Source organism: Ochotona curzoniae, unplaced genomic scaffold, assembly GCF_017591425.1.
Source record: "Ochotona curzoniae isolate NIBS_2020 unplaced genomic scaffold, NIBS_Ocur_1.0 contig_3819, whole genome shotgun sequence".
Taxonomy (NCBI): Eukaryota; Metazoa; Chordata; class Mammalia; order Lagomorpha; family Ochotonidae; genus Ochotona; species Ochotona curzoniae.
The window spans coordinates 44,098,642-44,114,170 of NW_024466004.1; the positions used below are offsets into that span (position 1 = coordinate 44,098,642).

Below are 15,529 nucleotides of genomic sequence, written 5' to 3' on the forward strand. Positions count from 1 at the left end.
GGTTGGTTGGTGAGAAGATCTGGTCACTGTAAGAACCTGCAGCACGGTATTGCCAGCAACTCCCACAGATTTTGGAAATGAGTGTTTAACAGAGGAACTTAGAGAAAGTAACTGCGGAAGGCAATGATGCTTAATTATCTTTTCTGTGTGAGACCGAATGGGCACCACAGATGTACTTGTTTGTATACACAAGACTAGTGACCTGTGCCAAACAGGTGTAGCAAGTGCTTCAAGCTATGTTAAGTAAATAGTTAAAACCTAGACAAGCTTTGGGTCCAGTGGAAAGGATTTAAAAGCCAGCATTAAAAAAAAAATGGGGAATTTCAGTAACTATGTGCCTGAATCTTTCTGAGTAATAAAGTGATACTGTTTATGCCAAATTTTACAAACTGCATTTTGACTGCCCATGTACAGAATGTACAGACAAGAGTAGCAAAGCAGGAAAGTAGCAAATGTCAGGAAAGACAAAGAGAAGAATTATGAATTTATTATAAATGAAAGAAAATATTCAGAATTGTATCCTCTTTCAAGATACTCTAAAAGAAAGTTTATTTTTAAAAACAACTTTGTATAGAAAAAAAAAAAACACTCCATTACAAAGACAAAGTCCAAAGTATTCATCAGAGACAAGGATTCTGAAGTCGGTACTTGTTTGAACAGCAATCTACCATTCTTGTGATTGTGAGTACTTAACCCACTCTCACTGTGTTTTGGCTTCAATATATGAAAAATGCAATACATATCATAGATGCATATATCACTTGCTACATGCTATTGAAGCACCATATTAAAATATCAACAGAATTATTAAGTTTTCTCTTTTAACCTAGGTAATATCTGTGCGTGTTAGACTAAAGGTGCCATTCACACATCATCATAAGACTAAATACATATAAAGTACCCAGCACTTGATACCTAATAGTAACTAAATAATAAAATGAAGGCTATTTAATTGAATGCCTAGAATTTTTCCTCTTTGCCACTTACTAATCCTGCATTGGCTGAGCCCTATATTTTGCAAAGACGTTAAAATAATTTAAATTTAAAATCCATATGTTGAAGAGGCAATGCAGAATGTCTTTGCATGAATTATCAGTATATTTATAGCTTACAATCATATGGTAAAAAATATAAATCAGTGTTTAGGTTACATTGAAAACCTAGAGAAAGCATGATTCACAACCCCACCACTATGATAAATCCATGATATTTAAGCTCCCATCTATTCTTTGTCCGTGAATATTTTGTGTAATTATAAACATTAAAGAGGCAAAATTTAATGTTCTTTAATACAAATGTTTAGTAATACAGGTAATAACACCTACATAGCTTCAGTGATATTTTAAAAGGCTAAGTTCAGCCAGAATAATGTGCCTTGACTTTAGACATTTGATTATTCCTGAAGTTCCAATTCACAGGCATTCCTAGCAAGAAAATGGTTACATAAAAATTGAATCTCTTTCATTATAATACCCTTGTAGGTAAATTATCAGGGGTGAGATTATGGAAAGAAAATTCAACTATTTGTGACCTACAAAATAAATGCTTATTCATTCATTACTATGCAATTGCTTTACATAGCAAATTCCTGGCTGTATTATTAAGAAGAAGAAACTAACAACTATGCATTGATTATTTGCTATGTCCTAGATACAGTTTTCAGGATTTTTATATGTGCTGTTTCATTCAGTTTTGACAAGAACCCTATGAGGGAAGAACTATTTTTATTAGCCCCATTTCATACTTAAGGAAATTGAGGTTTATAGAGATTGCCCTACTTCATGAACATGGTGAGTTGTACAGTCAGCATTTAAAAACTCACTGACTTTAATATCTGCGTTATTAACCCTGTGATGTCTCTTACATTTCAGCACATATAGATAAGTATAAATAATACACGTCTTAAGGCCCAAATGCTGCCATTTAATTTTATGAGACAAAATTTCACATTGCTGGTCAGTAACAATAAAGCATGGTTTTAAAAAAATATAATCAGGAACATTTTAAATATTCTTAATGCTATACAATGAAATGTATATTTTAATTCACTGAATGCCATACATTATATATATGTACATATATATATATACATAAATTACATATTTTAAATTAATGATAAACCAGTTAATGTACTGGTAGAAAAATATAAGAAATTTTAACATAATTTTCTGTGAAAATTTTCCTTTGATTATTTTTATTTTTTATTTTTCTTTGATTATTTCAATTCTCCTTTATGTGAAATAAAATAAAATTTTAAATCTTTGTACAAAGTTTACATTAAGCAACATAAATTAGGCAAGCCAACAACATTTGTATATGCCTAAAGTGTACTGACATCCCTCAGTTTTCACAACTGTGATGACCATATATTTTTTCATTCAAACCAGAAAGAACACTCACAAAGCAAAAAGAACAAAGTGTTAATAACTGAAACAATTATCCTGGAAAAATTATGTTTATTTTTGTGTCTCTTACAACCAAGTTTCATTAGTTCTTCAATAACTAAAAATCTCGCGGTTGAACTCCAAAAATAATTCAGAGAAGCAGTGTGGGTTAGTGAAAAAAACTGACAATCAGGATTCTGAATGCTTAAAAAATTTAGTTACTTATTAAATACTGTTGAACTTTGGTTTTCTCATATGTTTTTAGAAAAGGAGGAAAAAGATAATACTTTCTACCACTTAATGATATGCTTAAAAAGTAAATGGTCAGAAGAATGTGACTGTACAATATAAACAACAAATTCCCTAATGACAAAGTTAAATTATAATACTGCTAACTGTACACTTTGAGAAACACTATCCAACTTCAGATTTTGAATAAAACTGTACAAACATTACAAAAATGAAAAACATATTTTAATATACAGTTTTATTAGCTTCCCCAAAATTTATGTATGGAATTTATTATAATCGAATCTCAGGTTAAAATGATTACACCATTCATCAAAGAAAATATGTGAGTTAGCTTACATAAAAGTTGTGACAAAAATTATAAGGTAAATTTTAGAGAAAGATTTGTGATAATAAAATTATACCAATCTAGCTTTAATATTATAAACGATTAAAGTACTGTTTCATAAAATCACTGTTTAATAAAAATACTGCATTTAAGATTTGGGTTTTTCCAATGAGTATACAAGATAGATTTGATCCAAACTTGAGTGTTTCATTTTTGGTCACTAAAAAGAAACTCATGCTTAAAGCAATCATTATAGTTTTCATTGTTACTTGTATTTTATATTCCTCTTTAAGAAGCATCACAATTGACAGCCACATCCAGAAGTTCTCAAATAAATGTGTCCTGAAGTGGCTGACTACCCTCACTTGGTTTGGCAATTGCTAGCATCCTCTTTCAAAAACATCAGTTTTCCTCAATATGTGACTGGTTTTGTTGTCAAACTCTTAACAGGAAACCAGAGGAATATTATAAAGGCAGGCCTGGACTGATTCCAAAGGCAAGTACTTTGCAGCAATGTACTGGAATCCTGCCAAGCAGGGAAGCGTTTTTGCAAATGAACCTAGCTCCAGTAAAATATGTCCTTTTTATTTCCCTTGTCAACATCTTCAAGGCTAAAATTTAAGAAAGTTATGTCATAGACCATTTTCTTGACTTACAGGTATGTGCACTTACTCCTGTAGCCGAACCACAAGGATGCAGATGTATCCTGCCTCCTTCATTCATGTTTTTAGTCACATCAACCCTCACTATTAGTACACATTTCACATATTTCAAGGCAGAATTAATGTTGATGACAGTGAAGGTAATCTACTTTATTTTGGGGGGTCTTGAAATAGTTTACAAATGTCAATCATTTTAGCACTCAAATGTAATTTCAACTCTTGAAATCAAGTTAATAAGAATAATCTTAATATGATCACAATGAATGAGTTGGTTTCTCTAGTTCAAACAGAACCTATTTCATTTTTAAACAAAAACTATATATGCCATAAATACACATGGATATAGAGGGAGAGTAATAAAACCACCTGAGGTAAATTACACAACACAAAATAAAAAACATGTATCTCTACTTAAAATCTCTAAAGGTGCCTTTAACATGATCTGGTACCCTCTTGGTTAATTTTAATTGTTGCATTTTCCTAAGTATTTCTGCTTTATTTCTTTTGTTCCTAAAACTTTTAAACATTACTTTCACATCTATCAGGACCATTATAATTTTAAATCCAGCTGCTACTCCAAGCAAACTGTCCTACTGTTCTTTAAATAGTTTTATAAGAATTACTGGTGACTGCACTGTCACTTTCAAGTAGCTGTTGGCAACTTCTCACTTATAAGAAAACAGTTTGTAATTGGATTGATTGGTTCACTAAGAATATTTCAATAAACCAAGTGGGACAGAATTTTCCCTACCAGTAGTAATAAATCTTAGAGTTTATTTAGCACATGTATAGAAACCTGTAGGATTCTCTACCAAATTAGAAATACCGCCTAAGGGACGGCAGATACTGGGAGACAGATATGACATCATCGGGGGACACAACAGGATTTCCCTAGACTGGTTTACATGACCTGATCCTGAAGTATGTGTATAATTTTTCCTCAGAAGACACAAGGTCATCTATGGTGCAGATGATAATTATTTGTTGAGCTTTGGATACCTTATAATCTTAGAGAACATCCACTAAAAGTTTCTAATTCTATATAGAAGATGGGAAAGCATATTGTTTTAATTGTTCCATCTAAAATTGTATGCAATATAATATGAGCCACAAGCTTAATTTTGAAATTTCTTATAGCCACTCTATAATAGCAAGGACACATAGTTTAAAAGGAAAATGAATACTATATTCTATTTAACCTAATATATCTAAAATATGATTAGTTCAATTGTATAATCAACATTTAAAATTGCTAGTGACACATGGTTTCTTTTATTTGTTAGATGGCTTTAAAATCTGGTATGTAGTTAATAATTTTAGCATCTTTCAACTTTGAATAGCCACATTTCAAAACCTAAAGAGCCACATGTGTCTGTGGGTACCACAGTATAGACAAAAGAGATCTAAATATTTTTATTAGTTATTAAATACTCTACTAGAAATAATTTCATGAAGTTTATATAAGAGTGTATCAGACCGTTATGATTGAAGACAGCAGTTTAGCAATGGAATAAAATAATTTTTGAAATTCTTTTTGCTTTGCGATGGAAACTAGGGCAACATTGTTGCTCAACGCTCAGGTGCTGGAGTCTAAATGCCATACATCTGAATGTAAGCTAACATATATGCTACTCAACTGACAGCAATCAAGTTATTTACCTTTGATAGCCAAGTAATAGTGAGTTCTGTCTCATCAATTAAGCTGGTATATGGAAAGGAGTCTGCATGTAAGTTTTCAATCAAATTTATTTATAATACTTTTCCTTATCTACAGTTCATGACAACAATTGATTCAAAATATTAAAATTACAGTCCTGGCTTAGGAGTGCAAAAGAATACAGGAAAGATATTTTTGAAAGATATTCTGTTTCATAAGTTAGCTGAACAAATGAGGTTTTTGGTTTGTAAATTTAACTTGTTATTAGAAACGCAAATAGTATAATTTTACTATATTTTTTAGGGGAAAAAAAATCCCTAAATCCTGGACGTTTATGTAACATCAAAATAAAACAAACAAACAAAAAAAACAGGGGGTGGAAGCAATTGTTTAACCACATATTGCTGTGCGAGTGTGTAAAAGAATGTAGTTTCAAAAACATTTGAAAGTAATGTCTCTGAACAGAAGCATCCATCCAGAGACAAGTAAAACTTTATTTTGGTCCATTTCCACAAAGAAAAGTAGCCCACAATTTAAAACTTAGAGCTTTGACCAAATTGTTGAAATCCATTTAGTAAAATTTAATGATTTTGTATCATGGTCTCAGTATTAATAAATTAATTATAATTTTGTAACATATTTATTCACTCACTGCATCTCAGTAAATCTCATTTTAATAGCCCAATAACATCCTCTATTCTGCAAATTACAGTCCGGATCATCCCAGTTCAAAAATAAGAGAAATCATGTGTCATCACTTGTGATCAATGTCATTTCAGTCTTCCTAGCGCAAAGTCCACCTACCAGTCTCCTCTCTGAAAGCCCAGAGCACAGTGTGCATCCGTGACTTCCATAGGAAGCCTAGGACAACTTTAATTTTAGTAACAATTATCACTGATATCAATATTCCCTGTATACCTTTACAGCAGATATCCTTATAGATCATCAAGTTCAATATTCACTTAAGATCTATTGCATTGGGCTACTGTCACAAAAAGAGATACATAAATACTTATTCTTATAACATTGGCATTAAAACAGGGAAAAAAGACAAAGTAGAATTTGAATAGCATGTATTACTTACGTTCACAAGTGTCCCCTTTTTGCTGGTAGCCTGCTTTGCAGATACACTTTCCAATGGGCACTAACCACTCTCCTTCGGCACTACAGTGCATCCTGGGGGAATTCTCCGCTTCTTCCTCTGCACTGCTGACGCATGTCCCTCGAACCTCGACTAGGGAGGAAAATTCTGAACCAGTCACGGTATCTGGAAAGATAGCTAAGTTCTCAATAATGGACCAGCACTTCTTGTAGTATACTTTGACAGAAACCAAAGCTATGCAAGCCCCTACGTCCTGAAAGGCAAGATAGAATCCCTTTTTGGACAAAGGTCCAATCTCTCTCACCTCAGTGTTAAGCTTCATCTTTCTTTCACCAAGGTCACCTTGGGTAAAACTTTCATCTGCAGCAATGGTGTCTATTTTTACATAAAGATTTTCTCTTATATTCCTGCCAGTATCGTAGTCTGTTTCATAATAGTACAAATTAAAGGTTTCTTTGCAAGTTCCCAATACTCCAGGAAGACTGTTACAATCCCTCAGGGTGAATTTCAATTCTACAAAAATCCTTTGTGCATTGCCTTTTGAAATCCAGTTAGTCCGCAGCCAGTTGTTCTGGTTAGGCTCCATGACTTGGCACACCTGGTATGTTCGGATTGGGGTATAGTTCTCATCCAAACCACTGATTTCTTCCCACTGTAAAATTAAAACAGGTCATCAGTCATCAGCAAATAATAATGACCTTTTGCCTTTTGAATGCATGAGGAATCTTTGGTTTATGACAAACACAAAAGAGTGAGGTTGTACAGTAAACCGTGTACACCAACGAATGTAGGAGATTCCCAGTTCTGCTTGGACTTGTTGGTGAGAAAAATCACTTCATCTTCCTGTGCTGCTTATACCCGCGATAAATATTTGGCCTTGTTTGATATTTGTTAACTAGTGTATTAACTAGCGTATTAATGTATCTTTTCACACATTTGCTCATATCTATCCCCTGTCAAGGTTACAATTTCATAGAATAAAAAATATCCAAATTATAATTTAAGGCATTTACAATGGATGCACAGAATTTCTGACAACCAGCAGATAATCTAAGTGTCCCTTTTGTGCTTAATATTAGAAAGTACCTACAAACATAAGGAAAAACATGTCAAGAACACTGAAATATAAAAGCATTTAACAATGACTGGATTTTTAGAATGTGGAATATTTTACAGTCATTTCAAAATGAAATTTGATGGAATAACATGTTATAGAACAGTTCCCTTATTCCAGTAATATATTTTATACTCTAAGTAAGGCCACATAATTATAAGTAGCTTTAAATGTATGATACATATCAACAAATAAATAGCTTTCAATCAACAATTAATGTACATGAAAAATCAGTATTTATGATGTTTAGAAATACTTTTACAACAGGTAAATTATTAGATAGATATATATATATATCGATTTACACCCTGATGCAATGCAAAGTACTAACAAATTCATAACAAATTCATGTGGCATGTTTTTGTCAAAAAAGAAAATATAAGGCTTTATAACATATGTGATATTTCTGATATTATGGAGTAATTTATAAAATTATCTTTCTCCAATTGAAAAATCAATTTATTTTACTTAGTGGTCTTAAAATCTCAAATAATAGCATTTTATATTCTTTCTCAGGATTAATACAAAATTTCTTGCTTACATTTATGATGATTTAATAACAAAACTGTCATAAACTTGTACTGATTTCTTAAACTGCAATAAATATGAGAACATATCAATATTTAGCTCATAGTTACATGCAAGAATTTAACTACAGTTTAATGAAATGTAATAGAAAAATATAAGCCTGCGTAAAGGACTTATTTGTAACCCTTCATCACAGTATAGATGTATTTAAGTGTTCTGTATAATGTTAATATCTAATTTTAACAACACTGACAAACCAGTAACACATTACAATTGAAATATCCCTCATATTATTCACATGGAATTTCTTATTGTTCTGTTACAGCACAATATCATTAAAAGCCCATCAATGCACTAAAGAACACATTTTCATGCTCAGCGACATTTTTTGTGACAAATTAACAGCATGTGTAGTTTTCCTGTGTTTCAGTTAGCTGCTTAAAATCTATTTGAATGGCAGTCAACCAAGTGCACGCAAAAGCATCCATTTGGATGGGTAGATTTTAGGCTCCTAATTAGATTGAAACTGCGGGCAGAAGTAAAGCTAGTAACGTTACCCACCAAACTCTTGAGAAGTTCCAAATATAAATTTGCACTTCTTAACAATCAACCAGTTTAATGAAACTGATTCTAATATAATATATAAAGGAATCTATCTCAAGATTTCTTTTACCTAATTTCAGGAACAGTTTTGTTCAACATACAATATTGTCGGTTTTGCTAGTTTTAAACTCAGTTAAATGAGCAACTATTTAAAAAAAAAAAAAAAACATTTATGAGGAAACCTGTCCTAGAAAACTGCAGTATAATAAAGGGCAAGGCTATAAGATGCATACAACACAATTCTTATCTTATCTAACTTTTTAAAAGAGTGCAAAAAAAAAAAAAAAGACTGCAATCATTTCCAAAATTAACAACCATTAGGGAAAATATCTGAATTCAGACACTATATCATTAATGTATGCTAATAAAAATAATTTTTGGAAACATGTTTAAGTAACACGTAGATAATTAATCATATATATATACTAATCCGTCTAACACAGCAAATGATGTCGGTCACCATTTTCTAATATCACCCATAGATTCAGGAAAAAATGTCAGGTTAATTGTTAGCTCAAGACGCTTTGGAGTGATAAAATGCCCATTTGAGTCCAAGATGACATTGACAATCATAATTTATCATTTTATAGGTTACATGGATGAAATACTAAAATAATGTATCAGTTTACTTCTCCTCAGAGATAAAATCATCCTTTATCTCTACTTGCTTTAATTGATGGATGGCAGAAAATGGGCTACATCTGTCAATGGCAATGGAGGTGTTTCATTTTTTATTGTGAATGTCTTTCCATGACGTATATTATTTTAGTCATGAAAACCATTTTACTTTCAAGAAAAGCAATGCATACATATCACAATTCAGAGCACTTTTGGGGTTTAATCAGCAAATATTTATCTTTTTTCCTAATCTATTGGGAAGAGTGCAAATACTGTAGAATGTATTTAGTAATCTGTCACAAATTAAGATTTGCATTGTTCACACTTTACATTTTTGAACTGATCTTTGGTTCGCGATTTATATCAAATTTATGATGCTCTTGTTCTCAAAATCATTTCAGACTTAGATTCTTTGCAAAACCTTTTTCAGTTTTTATATCTCACTTAAATTTCATGCTCTTTTGAGTCCAAATTTCTTACTGTTGGAAAGATAAACTTAAGTAACAAAGAGATATATTCTCCTTTTTAAAAATCTTCCTTTTCAATAAGAGATGAGGAATGTGCCATCTCTCATATAAGTAATATATTTTTACTGTAACATGTACATACCAGTCATCACTTCCAATTAATACCAGCAGACAGCACATGATATACATTTAAAGAATCCAAATAATATTTTATAACTGATTTTCAACACATCTTGAGCATATTACATTTTTAGCTACCTTTTCAAGTGTTATATCAAATGATGCTAAAAGATTTTAAAAGAGGAAAATAGATTCCATACTGTTTTTAAGAACTACATACAACCTACCTGATGATTATACCACAAATGTATAAAGCAACTAAAGAGGTTTAAGTGAGTTTGTGGAAAGCATGTCCCCTATAATTAGTGAGCATTTATAGCATGGACCCTGAGCTCTGGTTCCACTCACACTGAGAACTCTGAAGTGTATGGTTAGGTTAGGATTTTTTTTTTTTTTAATTTTAGCCCAAGTTTTCTACTCAGAGAACTCAGTGGGTCATTACAAGCAAAAAGAAATGATGAAAACATATATAGCACTAAGCAGTTTAAGCATGAATGTGAAAATCTCCCGTGGAGTGGCAGGGGAAAGGTTTGTTTCTAATTTAAAAGACAAGGCACTGTTGATTTTAAAACTCAGTGCAAGCACTTACCCCACTGGGTGGAGAAGAAATCCATTCTAACTCTGTTTGCTGCGCCTTAGAATCCAGTAGCAGCACTGAAAAACAGACATTCATTTCCAGAGGTTACACACAAAAATGTGAGTAAATACGCAAATATTTTAGGTTAAACCTAACTTCGAATTAAATTGATCTCCTAAGGAATTAAGATGTATGGATATGTCCTTAATAGAATGATGAAATGAATAGCCACCTGACACAAGTATATTCATTTTCTGAAGGAGAAATAAAGTTGAGATGCCAATATTCTGTTGGATGATCTTTGATTAAATCTCAAAATGAATCTTGAAATGCAATATAATTATTTTGGGTAAAACTGCTATATGGTATGCTGGTTCTACAGTAACTCTGTGTAGTAGGTTTATCAATCACTGAACCCTATAATTTGTTCTCAGATATAATAACATGAACACAATGAGGCATAATTCCTGCATTACTTGTCACTCAGTCATTAACTTTGAACATTCTGCTAACAACATCCCCCATTGCTTTGTGTGAACTCAAGCATTTCTTTGTCAGTCTTTATTTTTTCAAATCCCCACACACAATGTTCTTCAGCTGAAATAAGCATAGAAATATTAAAACAACTAGGCTAAGTCTAGGATAACTAGGATATTTTCAGGGGGAAAATATACATGTGTAAAAAGTTTTCAGTATTTTTTTTGCAAGATCTAAATAATTCGACCTCTAATTCTCAAAATGGTATATCTGAGCCCTCATTTCAAATAAGATTTGACCTCCTTAACAGTTGTACTCCACATTTTACTATCAAAACATTCCATTACATCATTATTTACATTTCATGTAACAAATTCTCTTTAGAGTATCCATATGTAAAAGCATTAGGACGCTACACAAAATTAATACACATACTTCTCAAGAAAATTATCCTTTCAACTCACTCACTCTCTGGTTAAACTGGTTTCACAGGAGTTTGACACTTTAGAAATATCTATCTGACTCTCTAGCATCCTAACAAAGGCTTCTCTCTGTGCAGAGAGCATGTATATTCTCTAAGTGTGTAAACATGGATAAGGTCAAATTCAGCAAAATGTTAAAAATCAGTACGGGTATTTTAGAGGGGCTTTTAAATATTGAATAACTCTCAGTCACACCTGGAAAATATGTGTACTGTCGGAAAGGTAATAAATGTTGACTATGCCAAGAAAATAAAGGAAAATATGGGGATATGTTCAACTCCTTCACACTAAGTCAAGGTTATCCTTCGTAGCTGCAGACAGACACCGGCAGGGTTTGTTCTAGCGTTGTTTTTTTTTTTTTTCCACTCAAGACCCTCAAGGTGACCATGACAGACCACAAAACAGACGTCTCCGTTTCAATTAAGAAGCACATACAGGTACATCACTTTTAAAATTTAAACGGGCCAAGTTAGTGAATCTCTGGACTAGCGAATTGATGTAAAAAGTAATTGTTAACGTGCTGTTTCACCCTCAACCTTGGAAACGAAGCACAAGGAAATATCGTGGGCTCTCCGTACTCTTCCCTTCCACATGCTTTGTTATTTGGTCTTTGGAGCTGACAAGGAGATGACCAGATTTTAAAGGCAAGTGACCTTCTTAGTTCCTTGGGATTCTTTGTGGTAGTTAGTTCCCTTAGCTGGGGTCGGGGGTTGGAGGTCAGGGATCGAGGCAGGACGTCGACAGCAAGCAAGTTAGAGAAACTAACAAAAGTAAAACACAACCGAAAGTGGCGGGGGTGGGGGGCGGACGGCGTTGACGAGGAAGCAGCTCTGTCTCGGCTGAGCAGCGCTTCTCTCCCCGCCATGCGCTTGCTGGCTCAGCCCTCCCGGGCGGGCGCGCTTGGCCTTCCCGCGCCCAGCACCGAGCGCCTGCCAGCGGCCACGCAGCCCACCCGGGGAGGGGAGAGGACCGAGTCGGGGGGCTGGCGGGCTCCCACGCCCCGGGCGCGCCGGGCTGAGGCGGCGGGGTCGCGGCGGGCGGCCGGGGGCCAGGGCGGGGACGCCGGCGGGGCGGGGCGGGGTCGCCTGCGGGGCGCGCCGAGCAGCCGTGACGCCACCGCCAGACCTGGGCACTCCGGGGAAGCGGCGGCGCCCTGGCTCACGAGGAGCCTCCGGGAGCTGAGGCAAAGCTTTCCGGGAAGCGTCTCCTCTGAGAGAACTGCGGCGGGGGGAGGCGGCTGCGTGCGAGCGGCTGCGCTCGGTCTGCCAGCGTTAGCCTCTCAGAGACACAGGCGCTCCCTTCCAGCAGCCGAGAACCGACGTCCGTGAGAGAGGACGTACAGGGGAATGGGGGAAAGTGCACGAAACGGGCCCCTCGTCTTTAAGAGAGCCACAGTTTGGCATCCCAGGAAGGGCAGGGGGAGACCGAGCACCTGTCTGGGGCGCTTGCCGGCGCTTTCCTGTCCAGGGCGCCTGGCACACGGTGGAGCGCCTGAGCGCCTGGTCGCTCCCGGAACGCCCGCTCCGAGCGCCCCAGCGCACGGTGGGCACCGCCACGGAGAAGTCGGGCGCGCTCGCCACCCGCCTGCCCCGGACACACGACCCCCGCCCTCGCTGCCTTTTAACACCTCACTTCTGCGTTTAAAGAATTCAGGCTTCCAGCATCGGCATCCTCTCACGTAGCCCTCACCCAGAAGAGCAGAGTGAGCGAGCGAGCGAGCGAGAGAGCCACCCTGGCTGCGGAACCTCTCCCCCTAGTGCTGCACTTATTTATAGCTCCAACTCCGGCCCGAGCAGGCTTGAGCTCCCGGCTTCGCTGCCGCCGCCGCCGCCGTGCAAACTTTTCCTCAGGTCCCGCTCTGCCCGAGGAGAGCCAGGGCCCGGGACTGAATGCGTCTCCTCGCTCACAGAGTCCACCCCCGTGGTCCGGTATTGGGAGCGAGCGTGCGTTTAAAGCAGACCACCACCCGAACGCAAACGCGTGACCGTCAGCTCGGAGGCTCGGTTTGCTCGGAATGGGGTCAATATCCACTCGAGGTGTACGTGTGGAAACCGGGGTCAGAAGGTCAGGCCTGATGAAAAACTAGGATGCAGCCTTGAGTTGGGAGGGGGCGGGGCAGGGACACAACGAAGAGGGATGCACCCAGAGAAATAGAAGAACCCAGCACCGAATCACTAAGTTTTCAGGAACAGAGTCGATGCAGCCACACTGATGAGCAGCACACACCACCACCACCACCACCACCACCTCGCGCGCCCCTTCAGCACCGTGACCTAAATTTGACCATGGAGCCTCTTCGCCATACACTTCAGAACAATTCCTCACATTCTGCTTTGAAAGCACCCGGAAAACAACATTCGACAACCTGGAAGTCGTATGTGCGTGTGTGTGTGTGTTTGTGTGTGTGTGCGTGTATGCTGGGGGGGAGGGGGTTGTGACACCGCTCAGAAGCAAGACGCTTCCACTGACAGGATTTATTTTTCCCCAGCTCCAACTACAGGCACTGGAAGGTATTTTACCTTCTGTCAATGGTTCAAAGGAGATGCGGAGGGGAGGGGGTTGGAATAAGCAAATAGAGGCGCATCCAGCTGGCCAAATACAACCTGCTCCCTCCTGCAAGAACTCAGCCTCGGGGTTCAGTCTCTCACACGGTTTGGCCACTCGCGTTCCTCAACTGCTGAACTGCGGGCCAAAACTGGAGAGACTTGTAATCGGCCAGGCGGCATCGTCTGGCAAAGCGCTCAGCCCAAGCACGCCCCACGCCTCCCCTGGGCGCGAAGCAGCCCGCTGGGCCGCCAGCCACTGCCCCCTCCAGCCACTGCCCCCTCCAGGCACTGCCCCTCCAGCCACTGCCCCCTCCAGTCACTGCCCCCTCGGCCGGCGGCCCCGTGCGCCGCGCGCTCCGATCGGAGCCCTCCCCCGCCCGGAGCCGGAGCCGGGCGCAGGCTGCGCGCCCTCGGCCGGCTGCACTCGGCGGCGTTATTGTTCCGCGCCGGCGGCCGAGCGCCCACCGCAGGCCCGCGATGCCGCCTCCGACGCAGCGAGCACTTCCTTAGTGACCCGAGCGTTCCGAGCTCCTACAAGTTCTGGCCCGGCGGAGAAGGCTACGGGGCTCCTGCTTCCAGCCCGCGGGCTCGGCCTGGACGCTAGCGGCTGCGCTCGCTCGGCTCCCGCACTCAACTCCGGCCAGAGCTCTCCCACCGGAGGCGAGAACCCGGCGGAGGAAGTGGGAAGAGGGCTAGAGCGAGAGCTGCGACGCGCCCGGCGAGCCAGGGAAGGGGCTCGCCTGGCGCAGCCTCCACCCCGCCCCGCCGCCCTCCGACAGCCCGCTGCCCACCGGCGGACCGGCCCCCCGGACGCTCGGCTGCAGGAGGCTCCGTGCAGCCCCGGCTGCTCGCCTACCGGTCTGCCAGGAGCCGGCGGAGCGGTGAGGGGGCGGGGAGCGGGCGGGGGAGGGTCGCCCGGCGCCGGAGGCGCGGCCGGCAGAGCCGCGGACTAACCAGCTCGTGCAGGTAGACAGCTAAATAAATAAGTCAGAACAAACTTTGCTTTCCCCCATCGCCTTACCTTCCTTCGCAGCCTGCGCCTCCCCCGTGTGTGCAAAACGGAGCAGCCAGATGTAGCATAAAATAATCCATGAAGGGTACCGAGTTTGAAAAACCATGGTGCATGAGCAGGTTTTATTTTAGGTCTCAATTATCTTGAGTCGTAGCTTTTGAAATGCTGTTTGTTCCGAAGTGTATTGATTATTATTTTTGGATTTTATTTTATTTTATTTGCGCTGCTTGCATCGATCCTTCTCGGTCCCCGGCCGGCTGCTCCACGCTTAGCTTTTTTTTTTTTTATTCCCCCGCCCCCCCCTCCTGTTCGTTCGCACCGTGTTTGCTGCCTGCAAGTCTCCGACTGCAGACCGGCCGCTTGCTCCACACTCCAATAATATCAATTAGGGGGGAGGGGGCGGAGCTGCAAGCCGAGAGTCCCCGCCACTCCGGCTGAGTGGCAGGCGCGCCCGGCCTGCCAGGCGGCGATTCCCAGGGCTGGGGGGCGGGCTCCGGCGCAGCGGCCGCCCCAGCCGAGGGGGCGGCGTCCAGGGCGCGCGCCAATCGGCGCCGAGCGGAGTCAGGTTGCGGGTCCAGGATTCCCTCCAGGTTCTGAGCTCGG

General features: G+C 39.7%; 1 protein-coding gene across 6 annotated transcripts in view; it reads right to left on the minus strand.

The window, feature by feature from the left end:
* Positions 1–15,309, minus strand: part of EPHA7 (EPH receptor A7) — a 159,464-nt gene extending 144,155 nt beyond the window's left edge. For 2 of the 6 annotated variants that reach the window (XM_040983088.1, XM_040983086.1), the window contains exons 1-3: positions 14,936–15,288; positions 10,422–10,486; positions 6,365–7,034 (exon numbers count right to left, since the gene is read on the minus strand). In XM_040983088.1, the coding sequence (XP_040839022.1) occupies positions 6,365–7,034; positions 10,422–10,486; positions 14,936–15,032 (832 nt within the window). In that variant the 5' untranslated portion in view covers positions 15,033–15,288. Of the gene's footprint in view, positions 1–6,364; positions 7,035–10,421; positions 10,487–14,935 lie in introns of all 6 variants that reach the window. The other 4 variants (XM_040983090.1, XM_040983091.1, XM_040983089.1 and 1 more) reach the window with 3 other exon arrangements.
* Between the last annotated feature and the right edge of the window lie 220 nt (positions 15,310–15,529).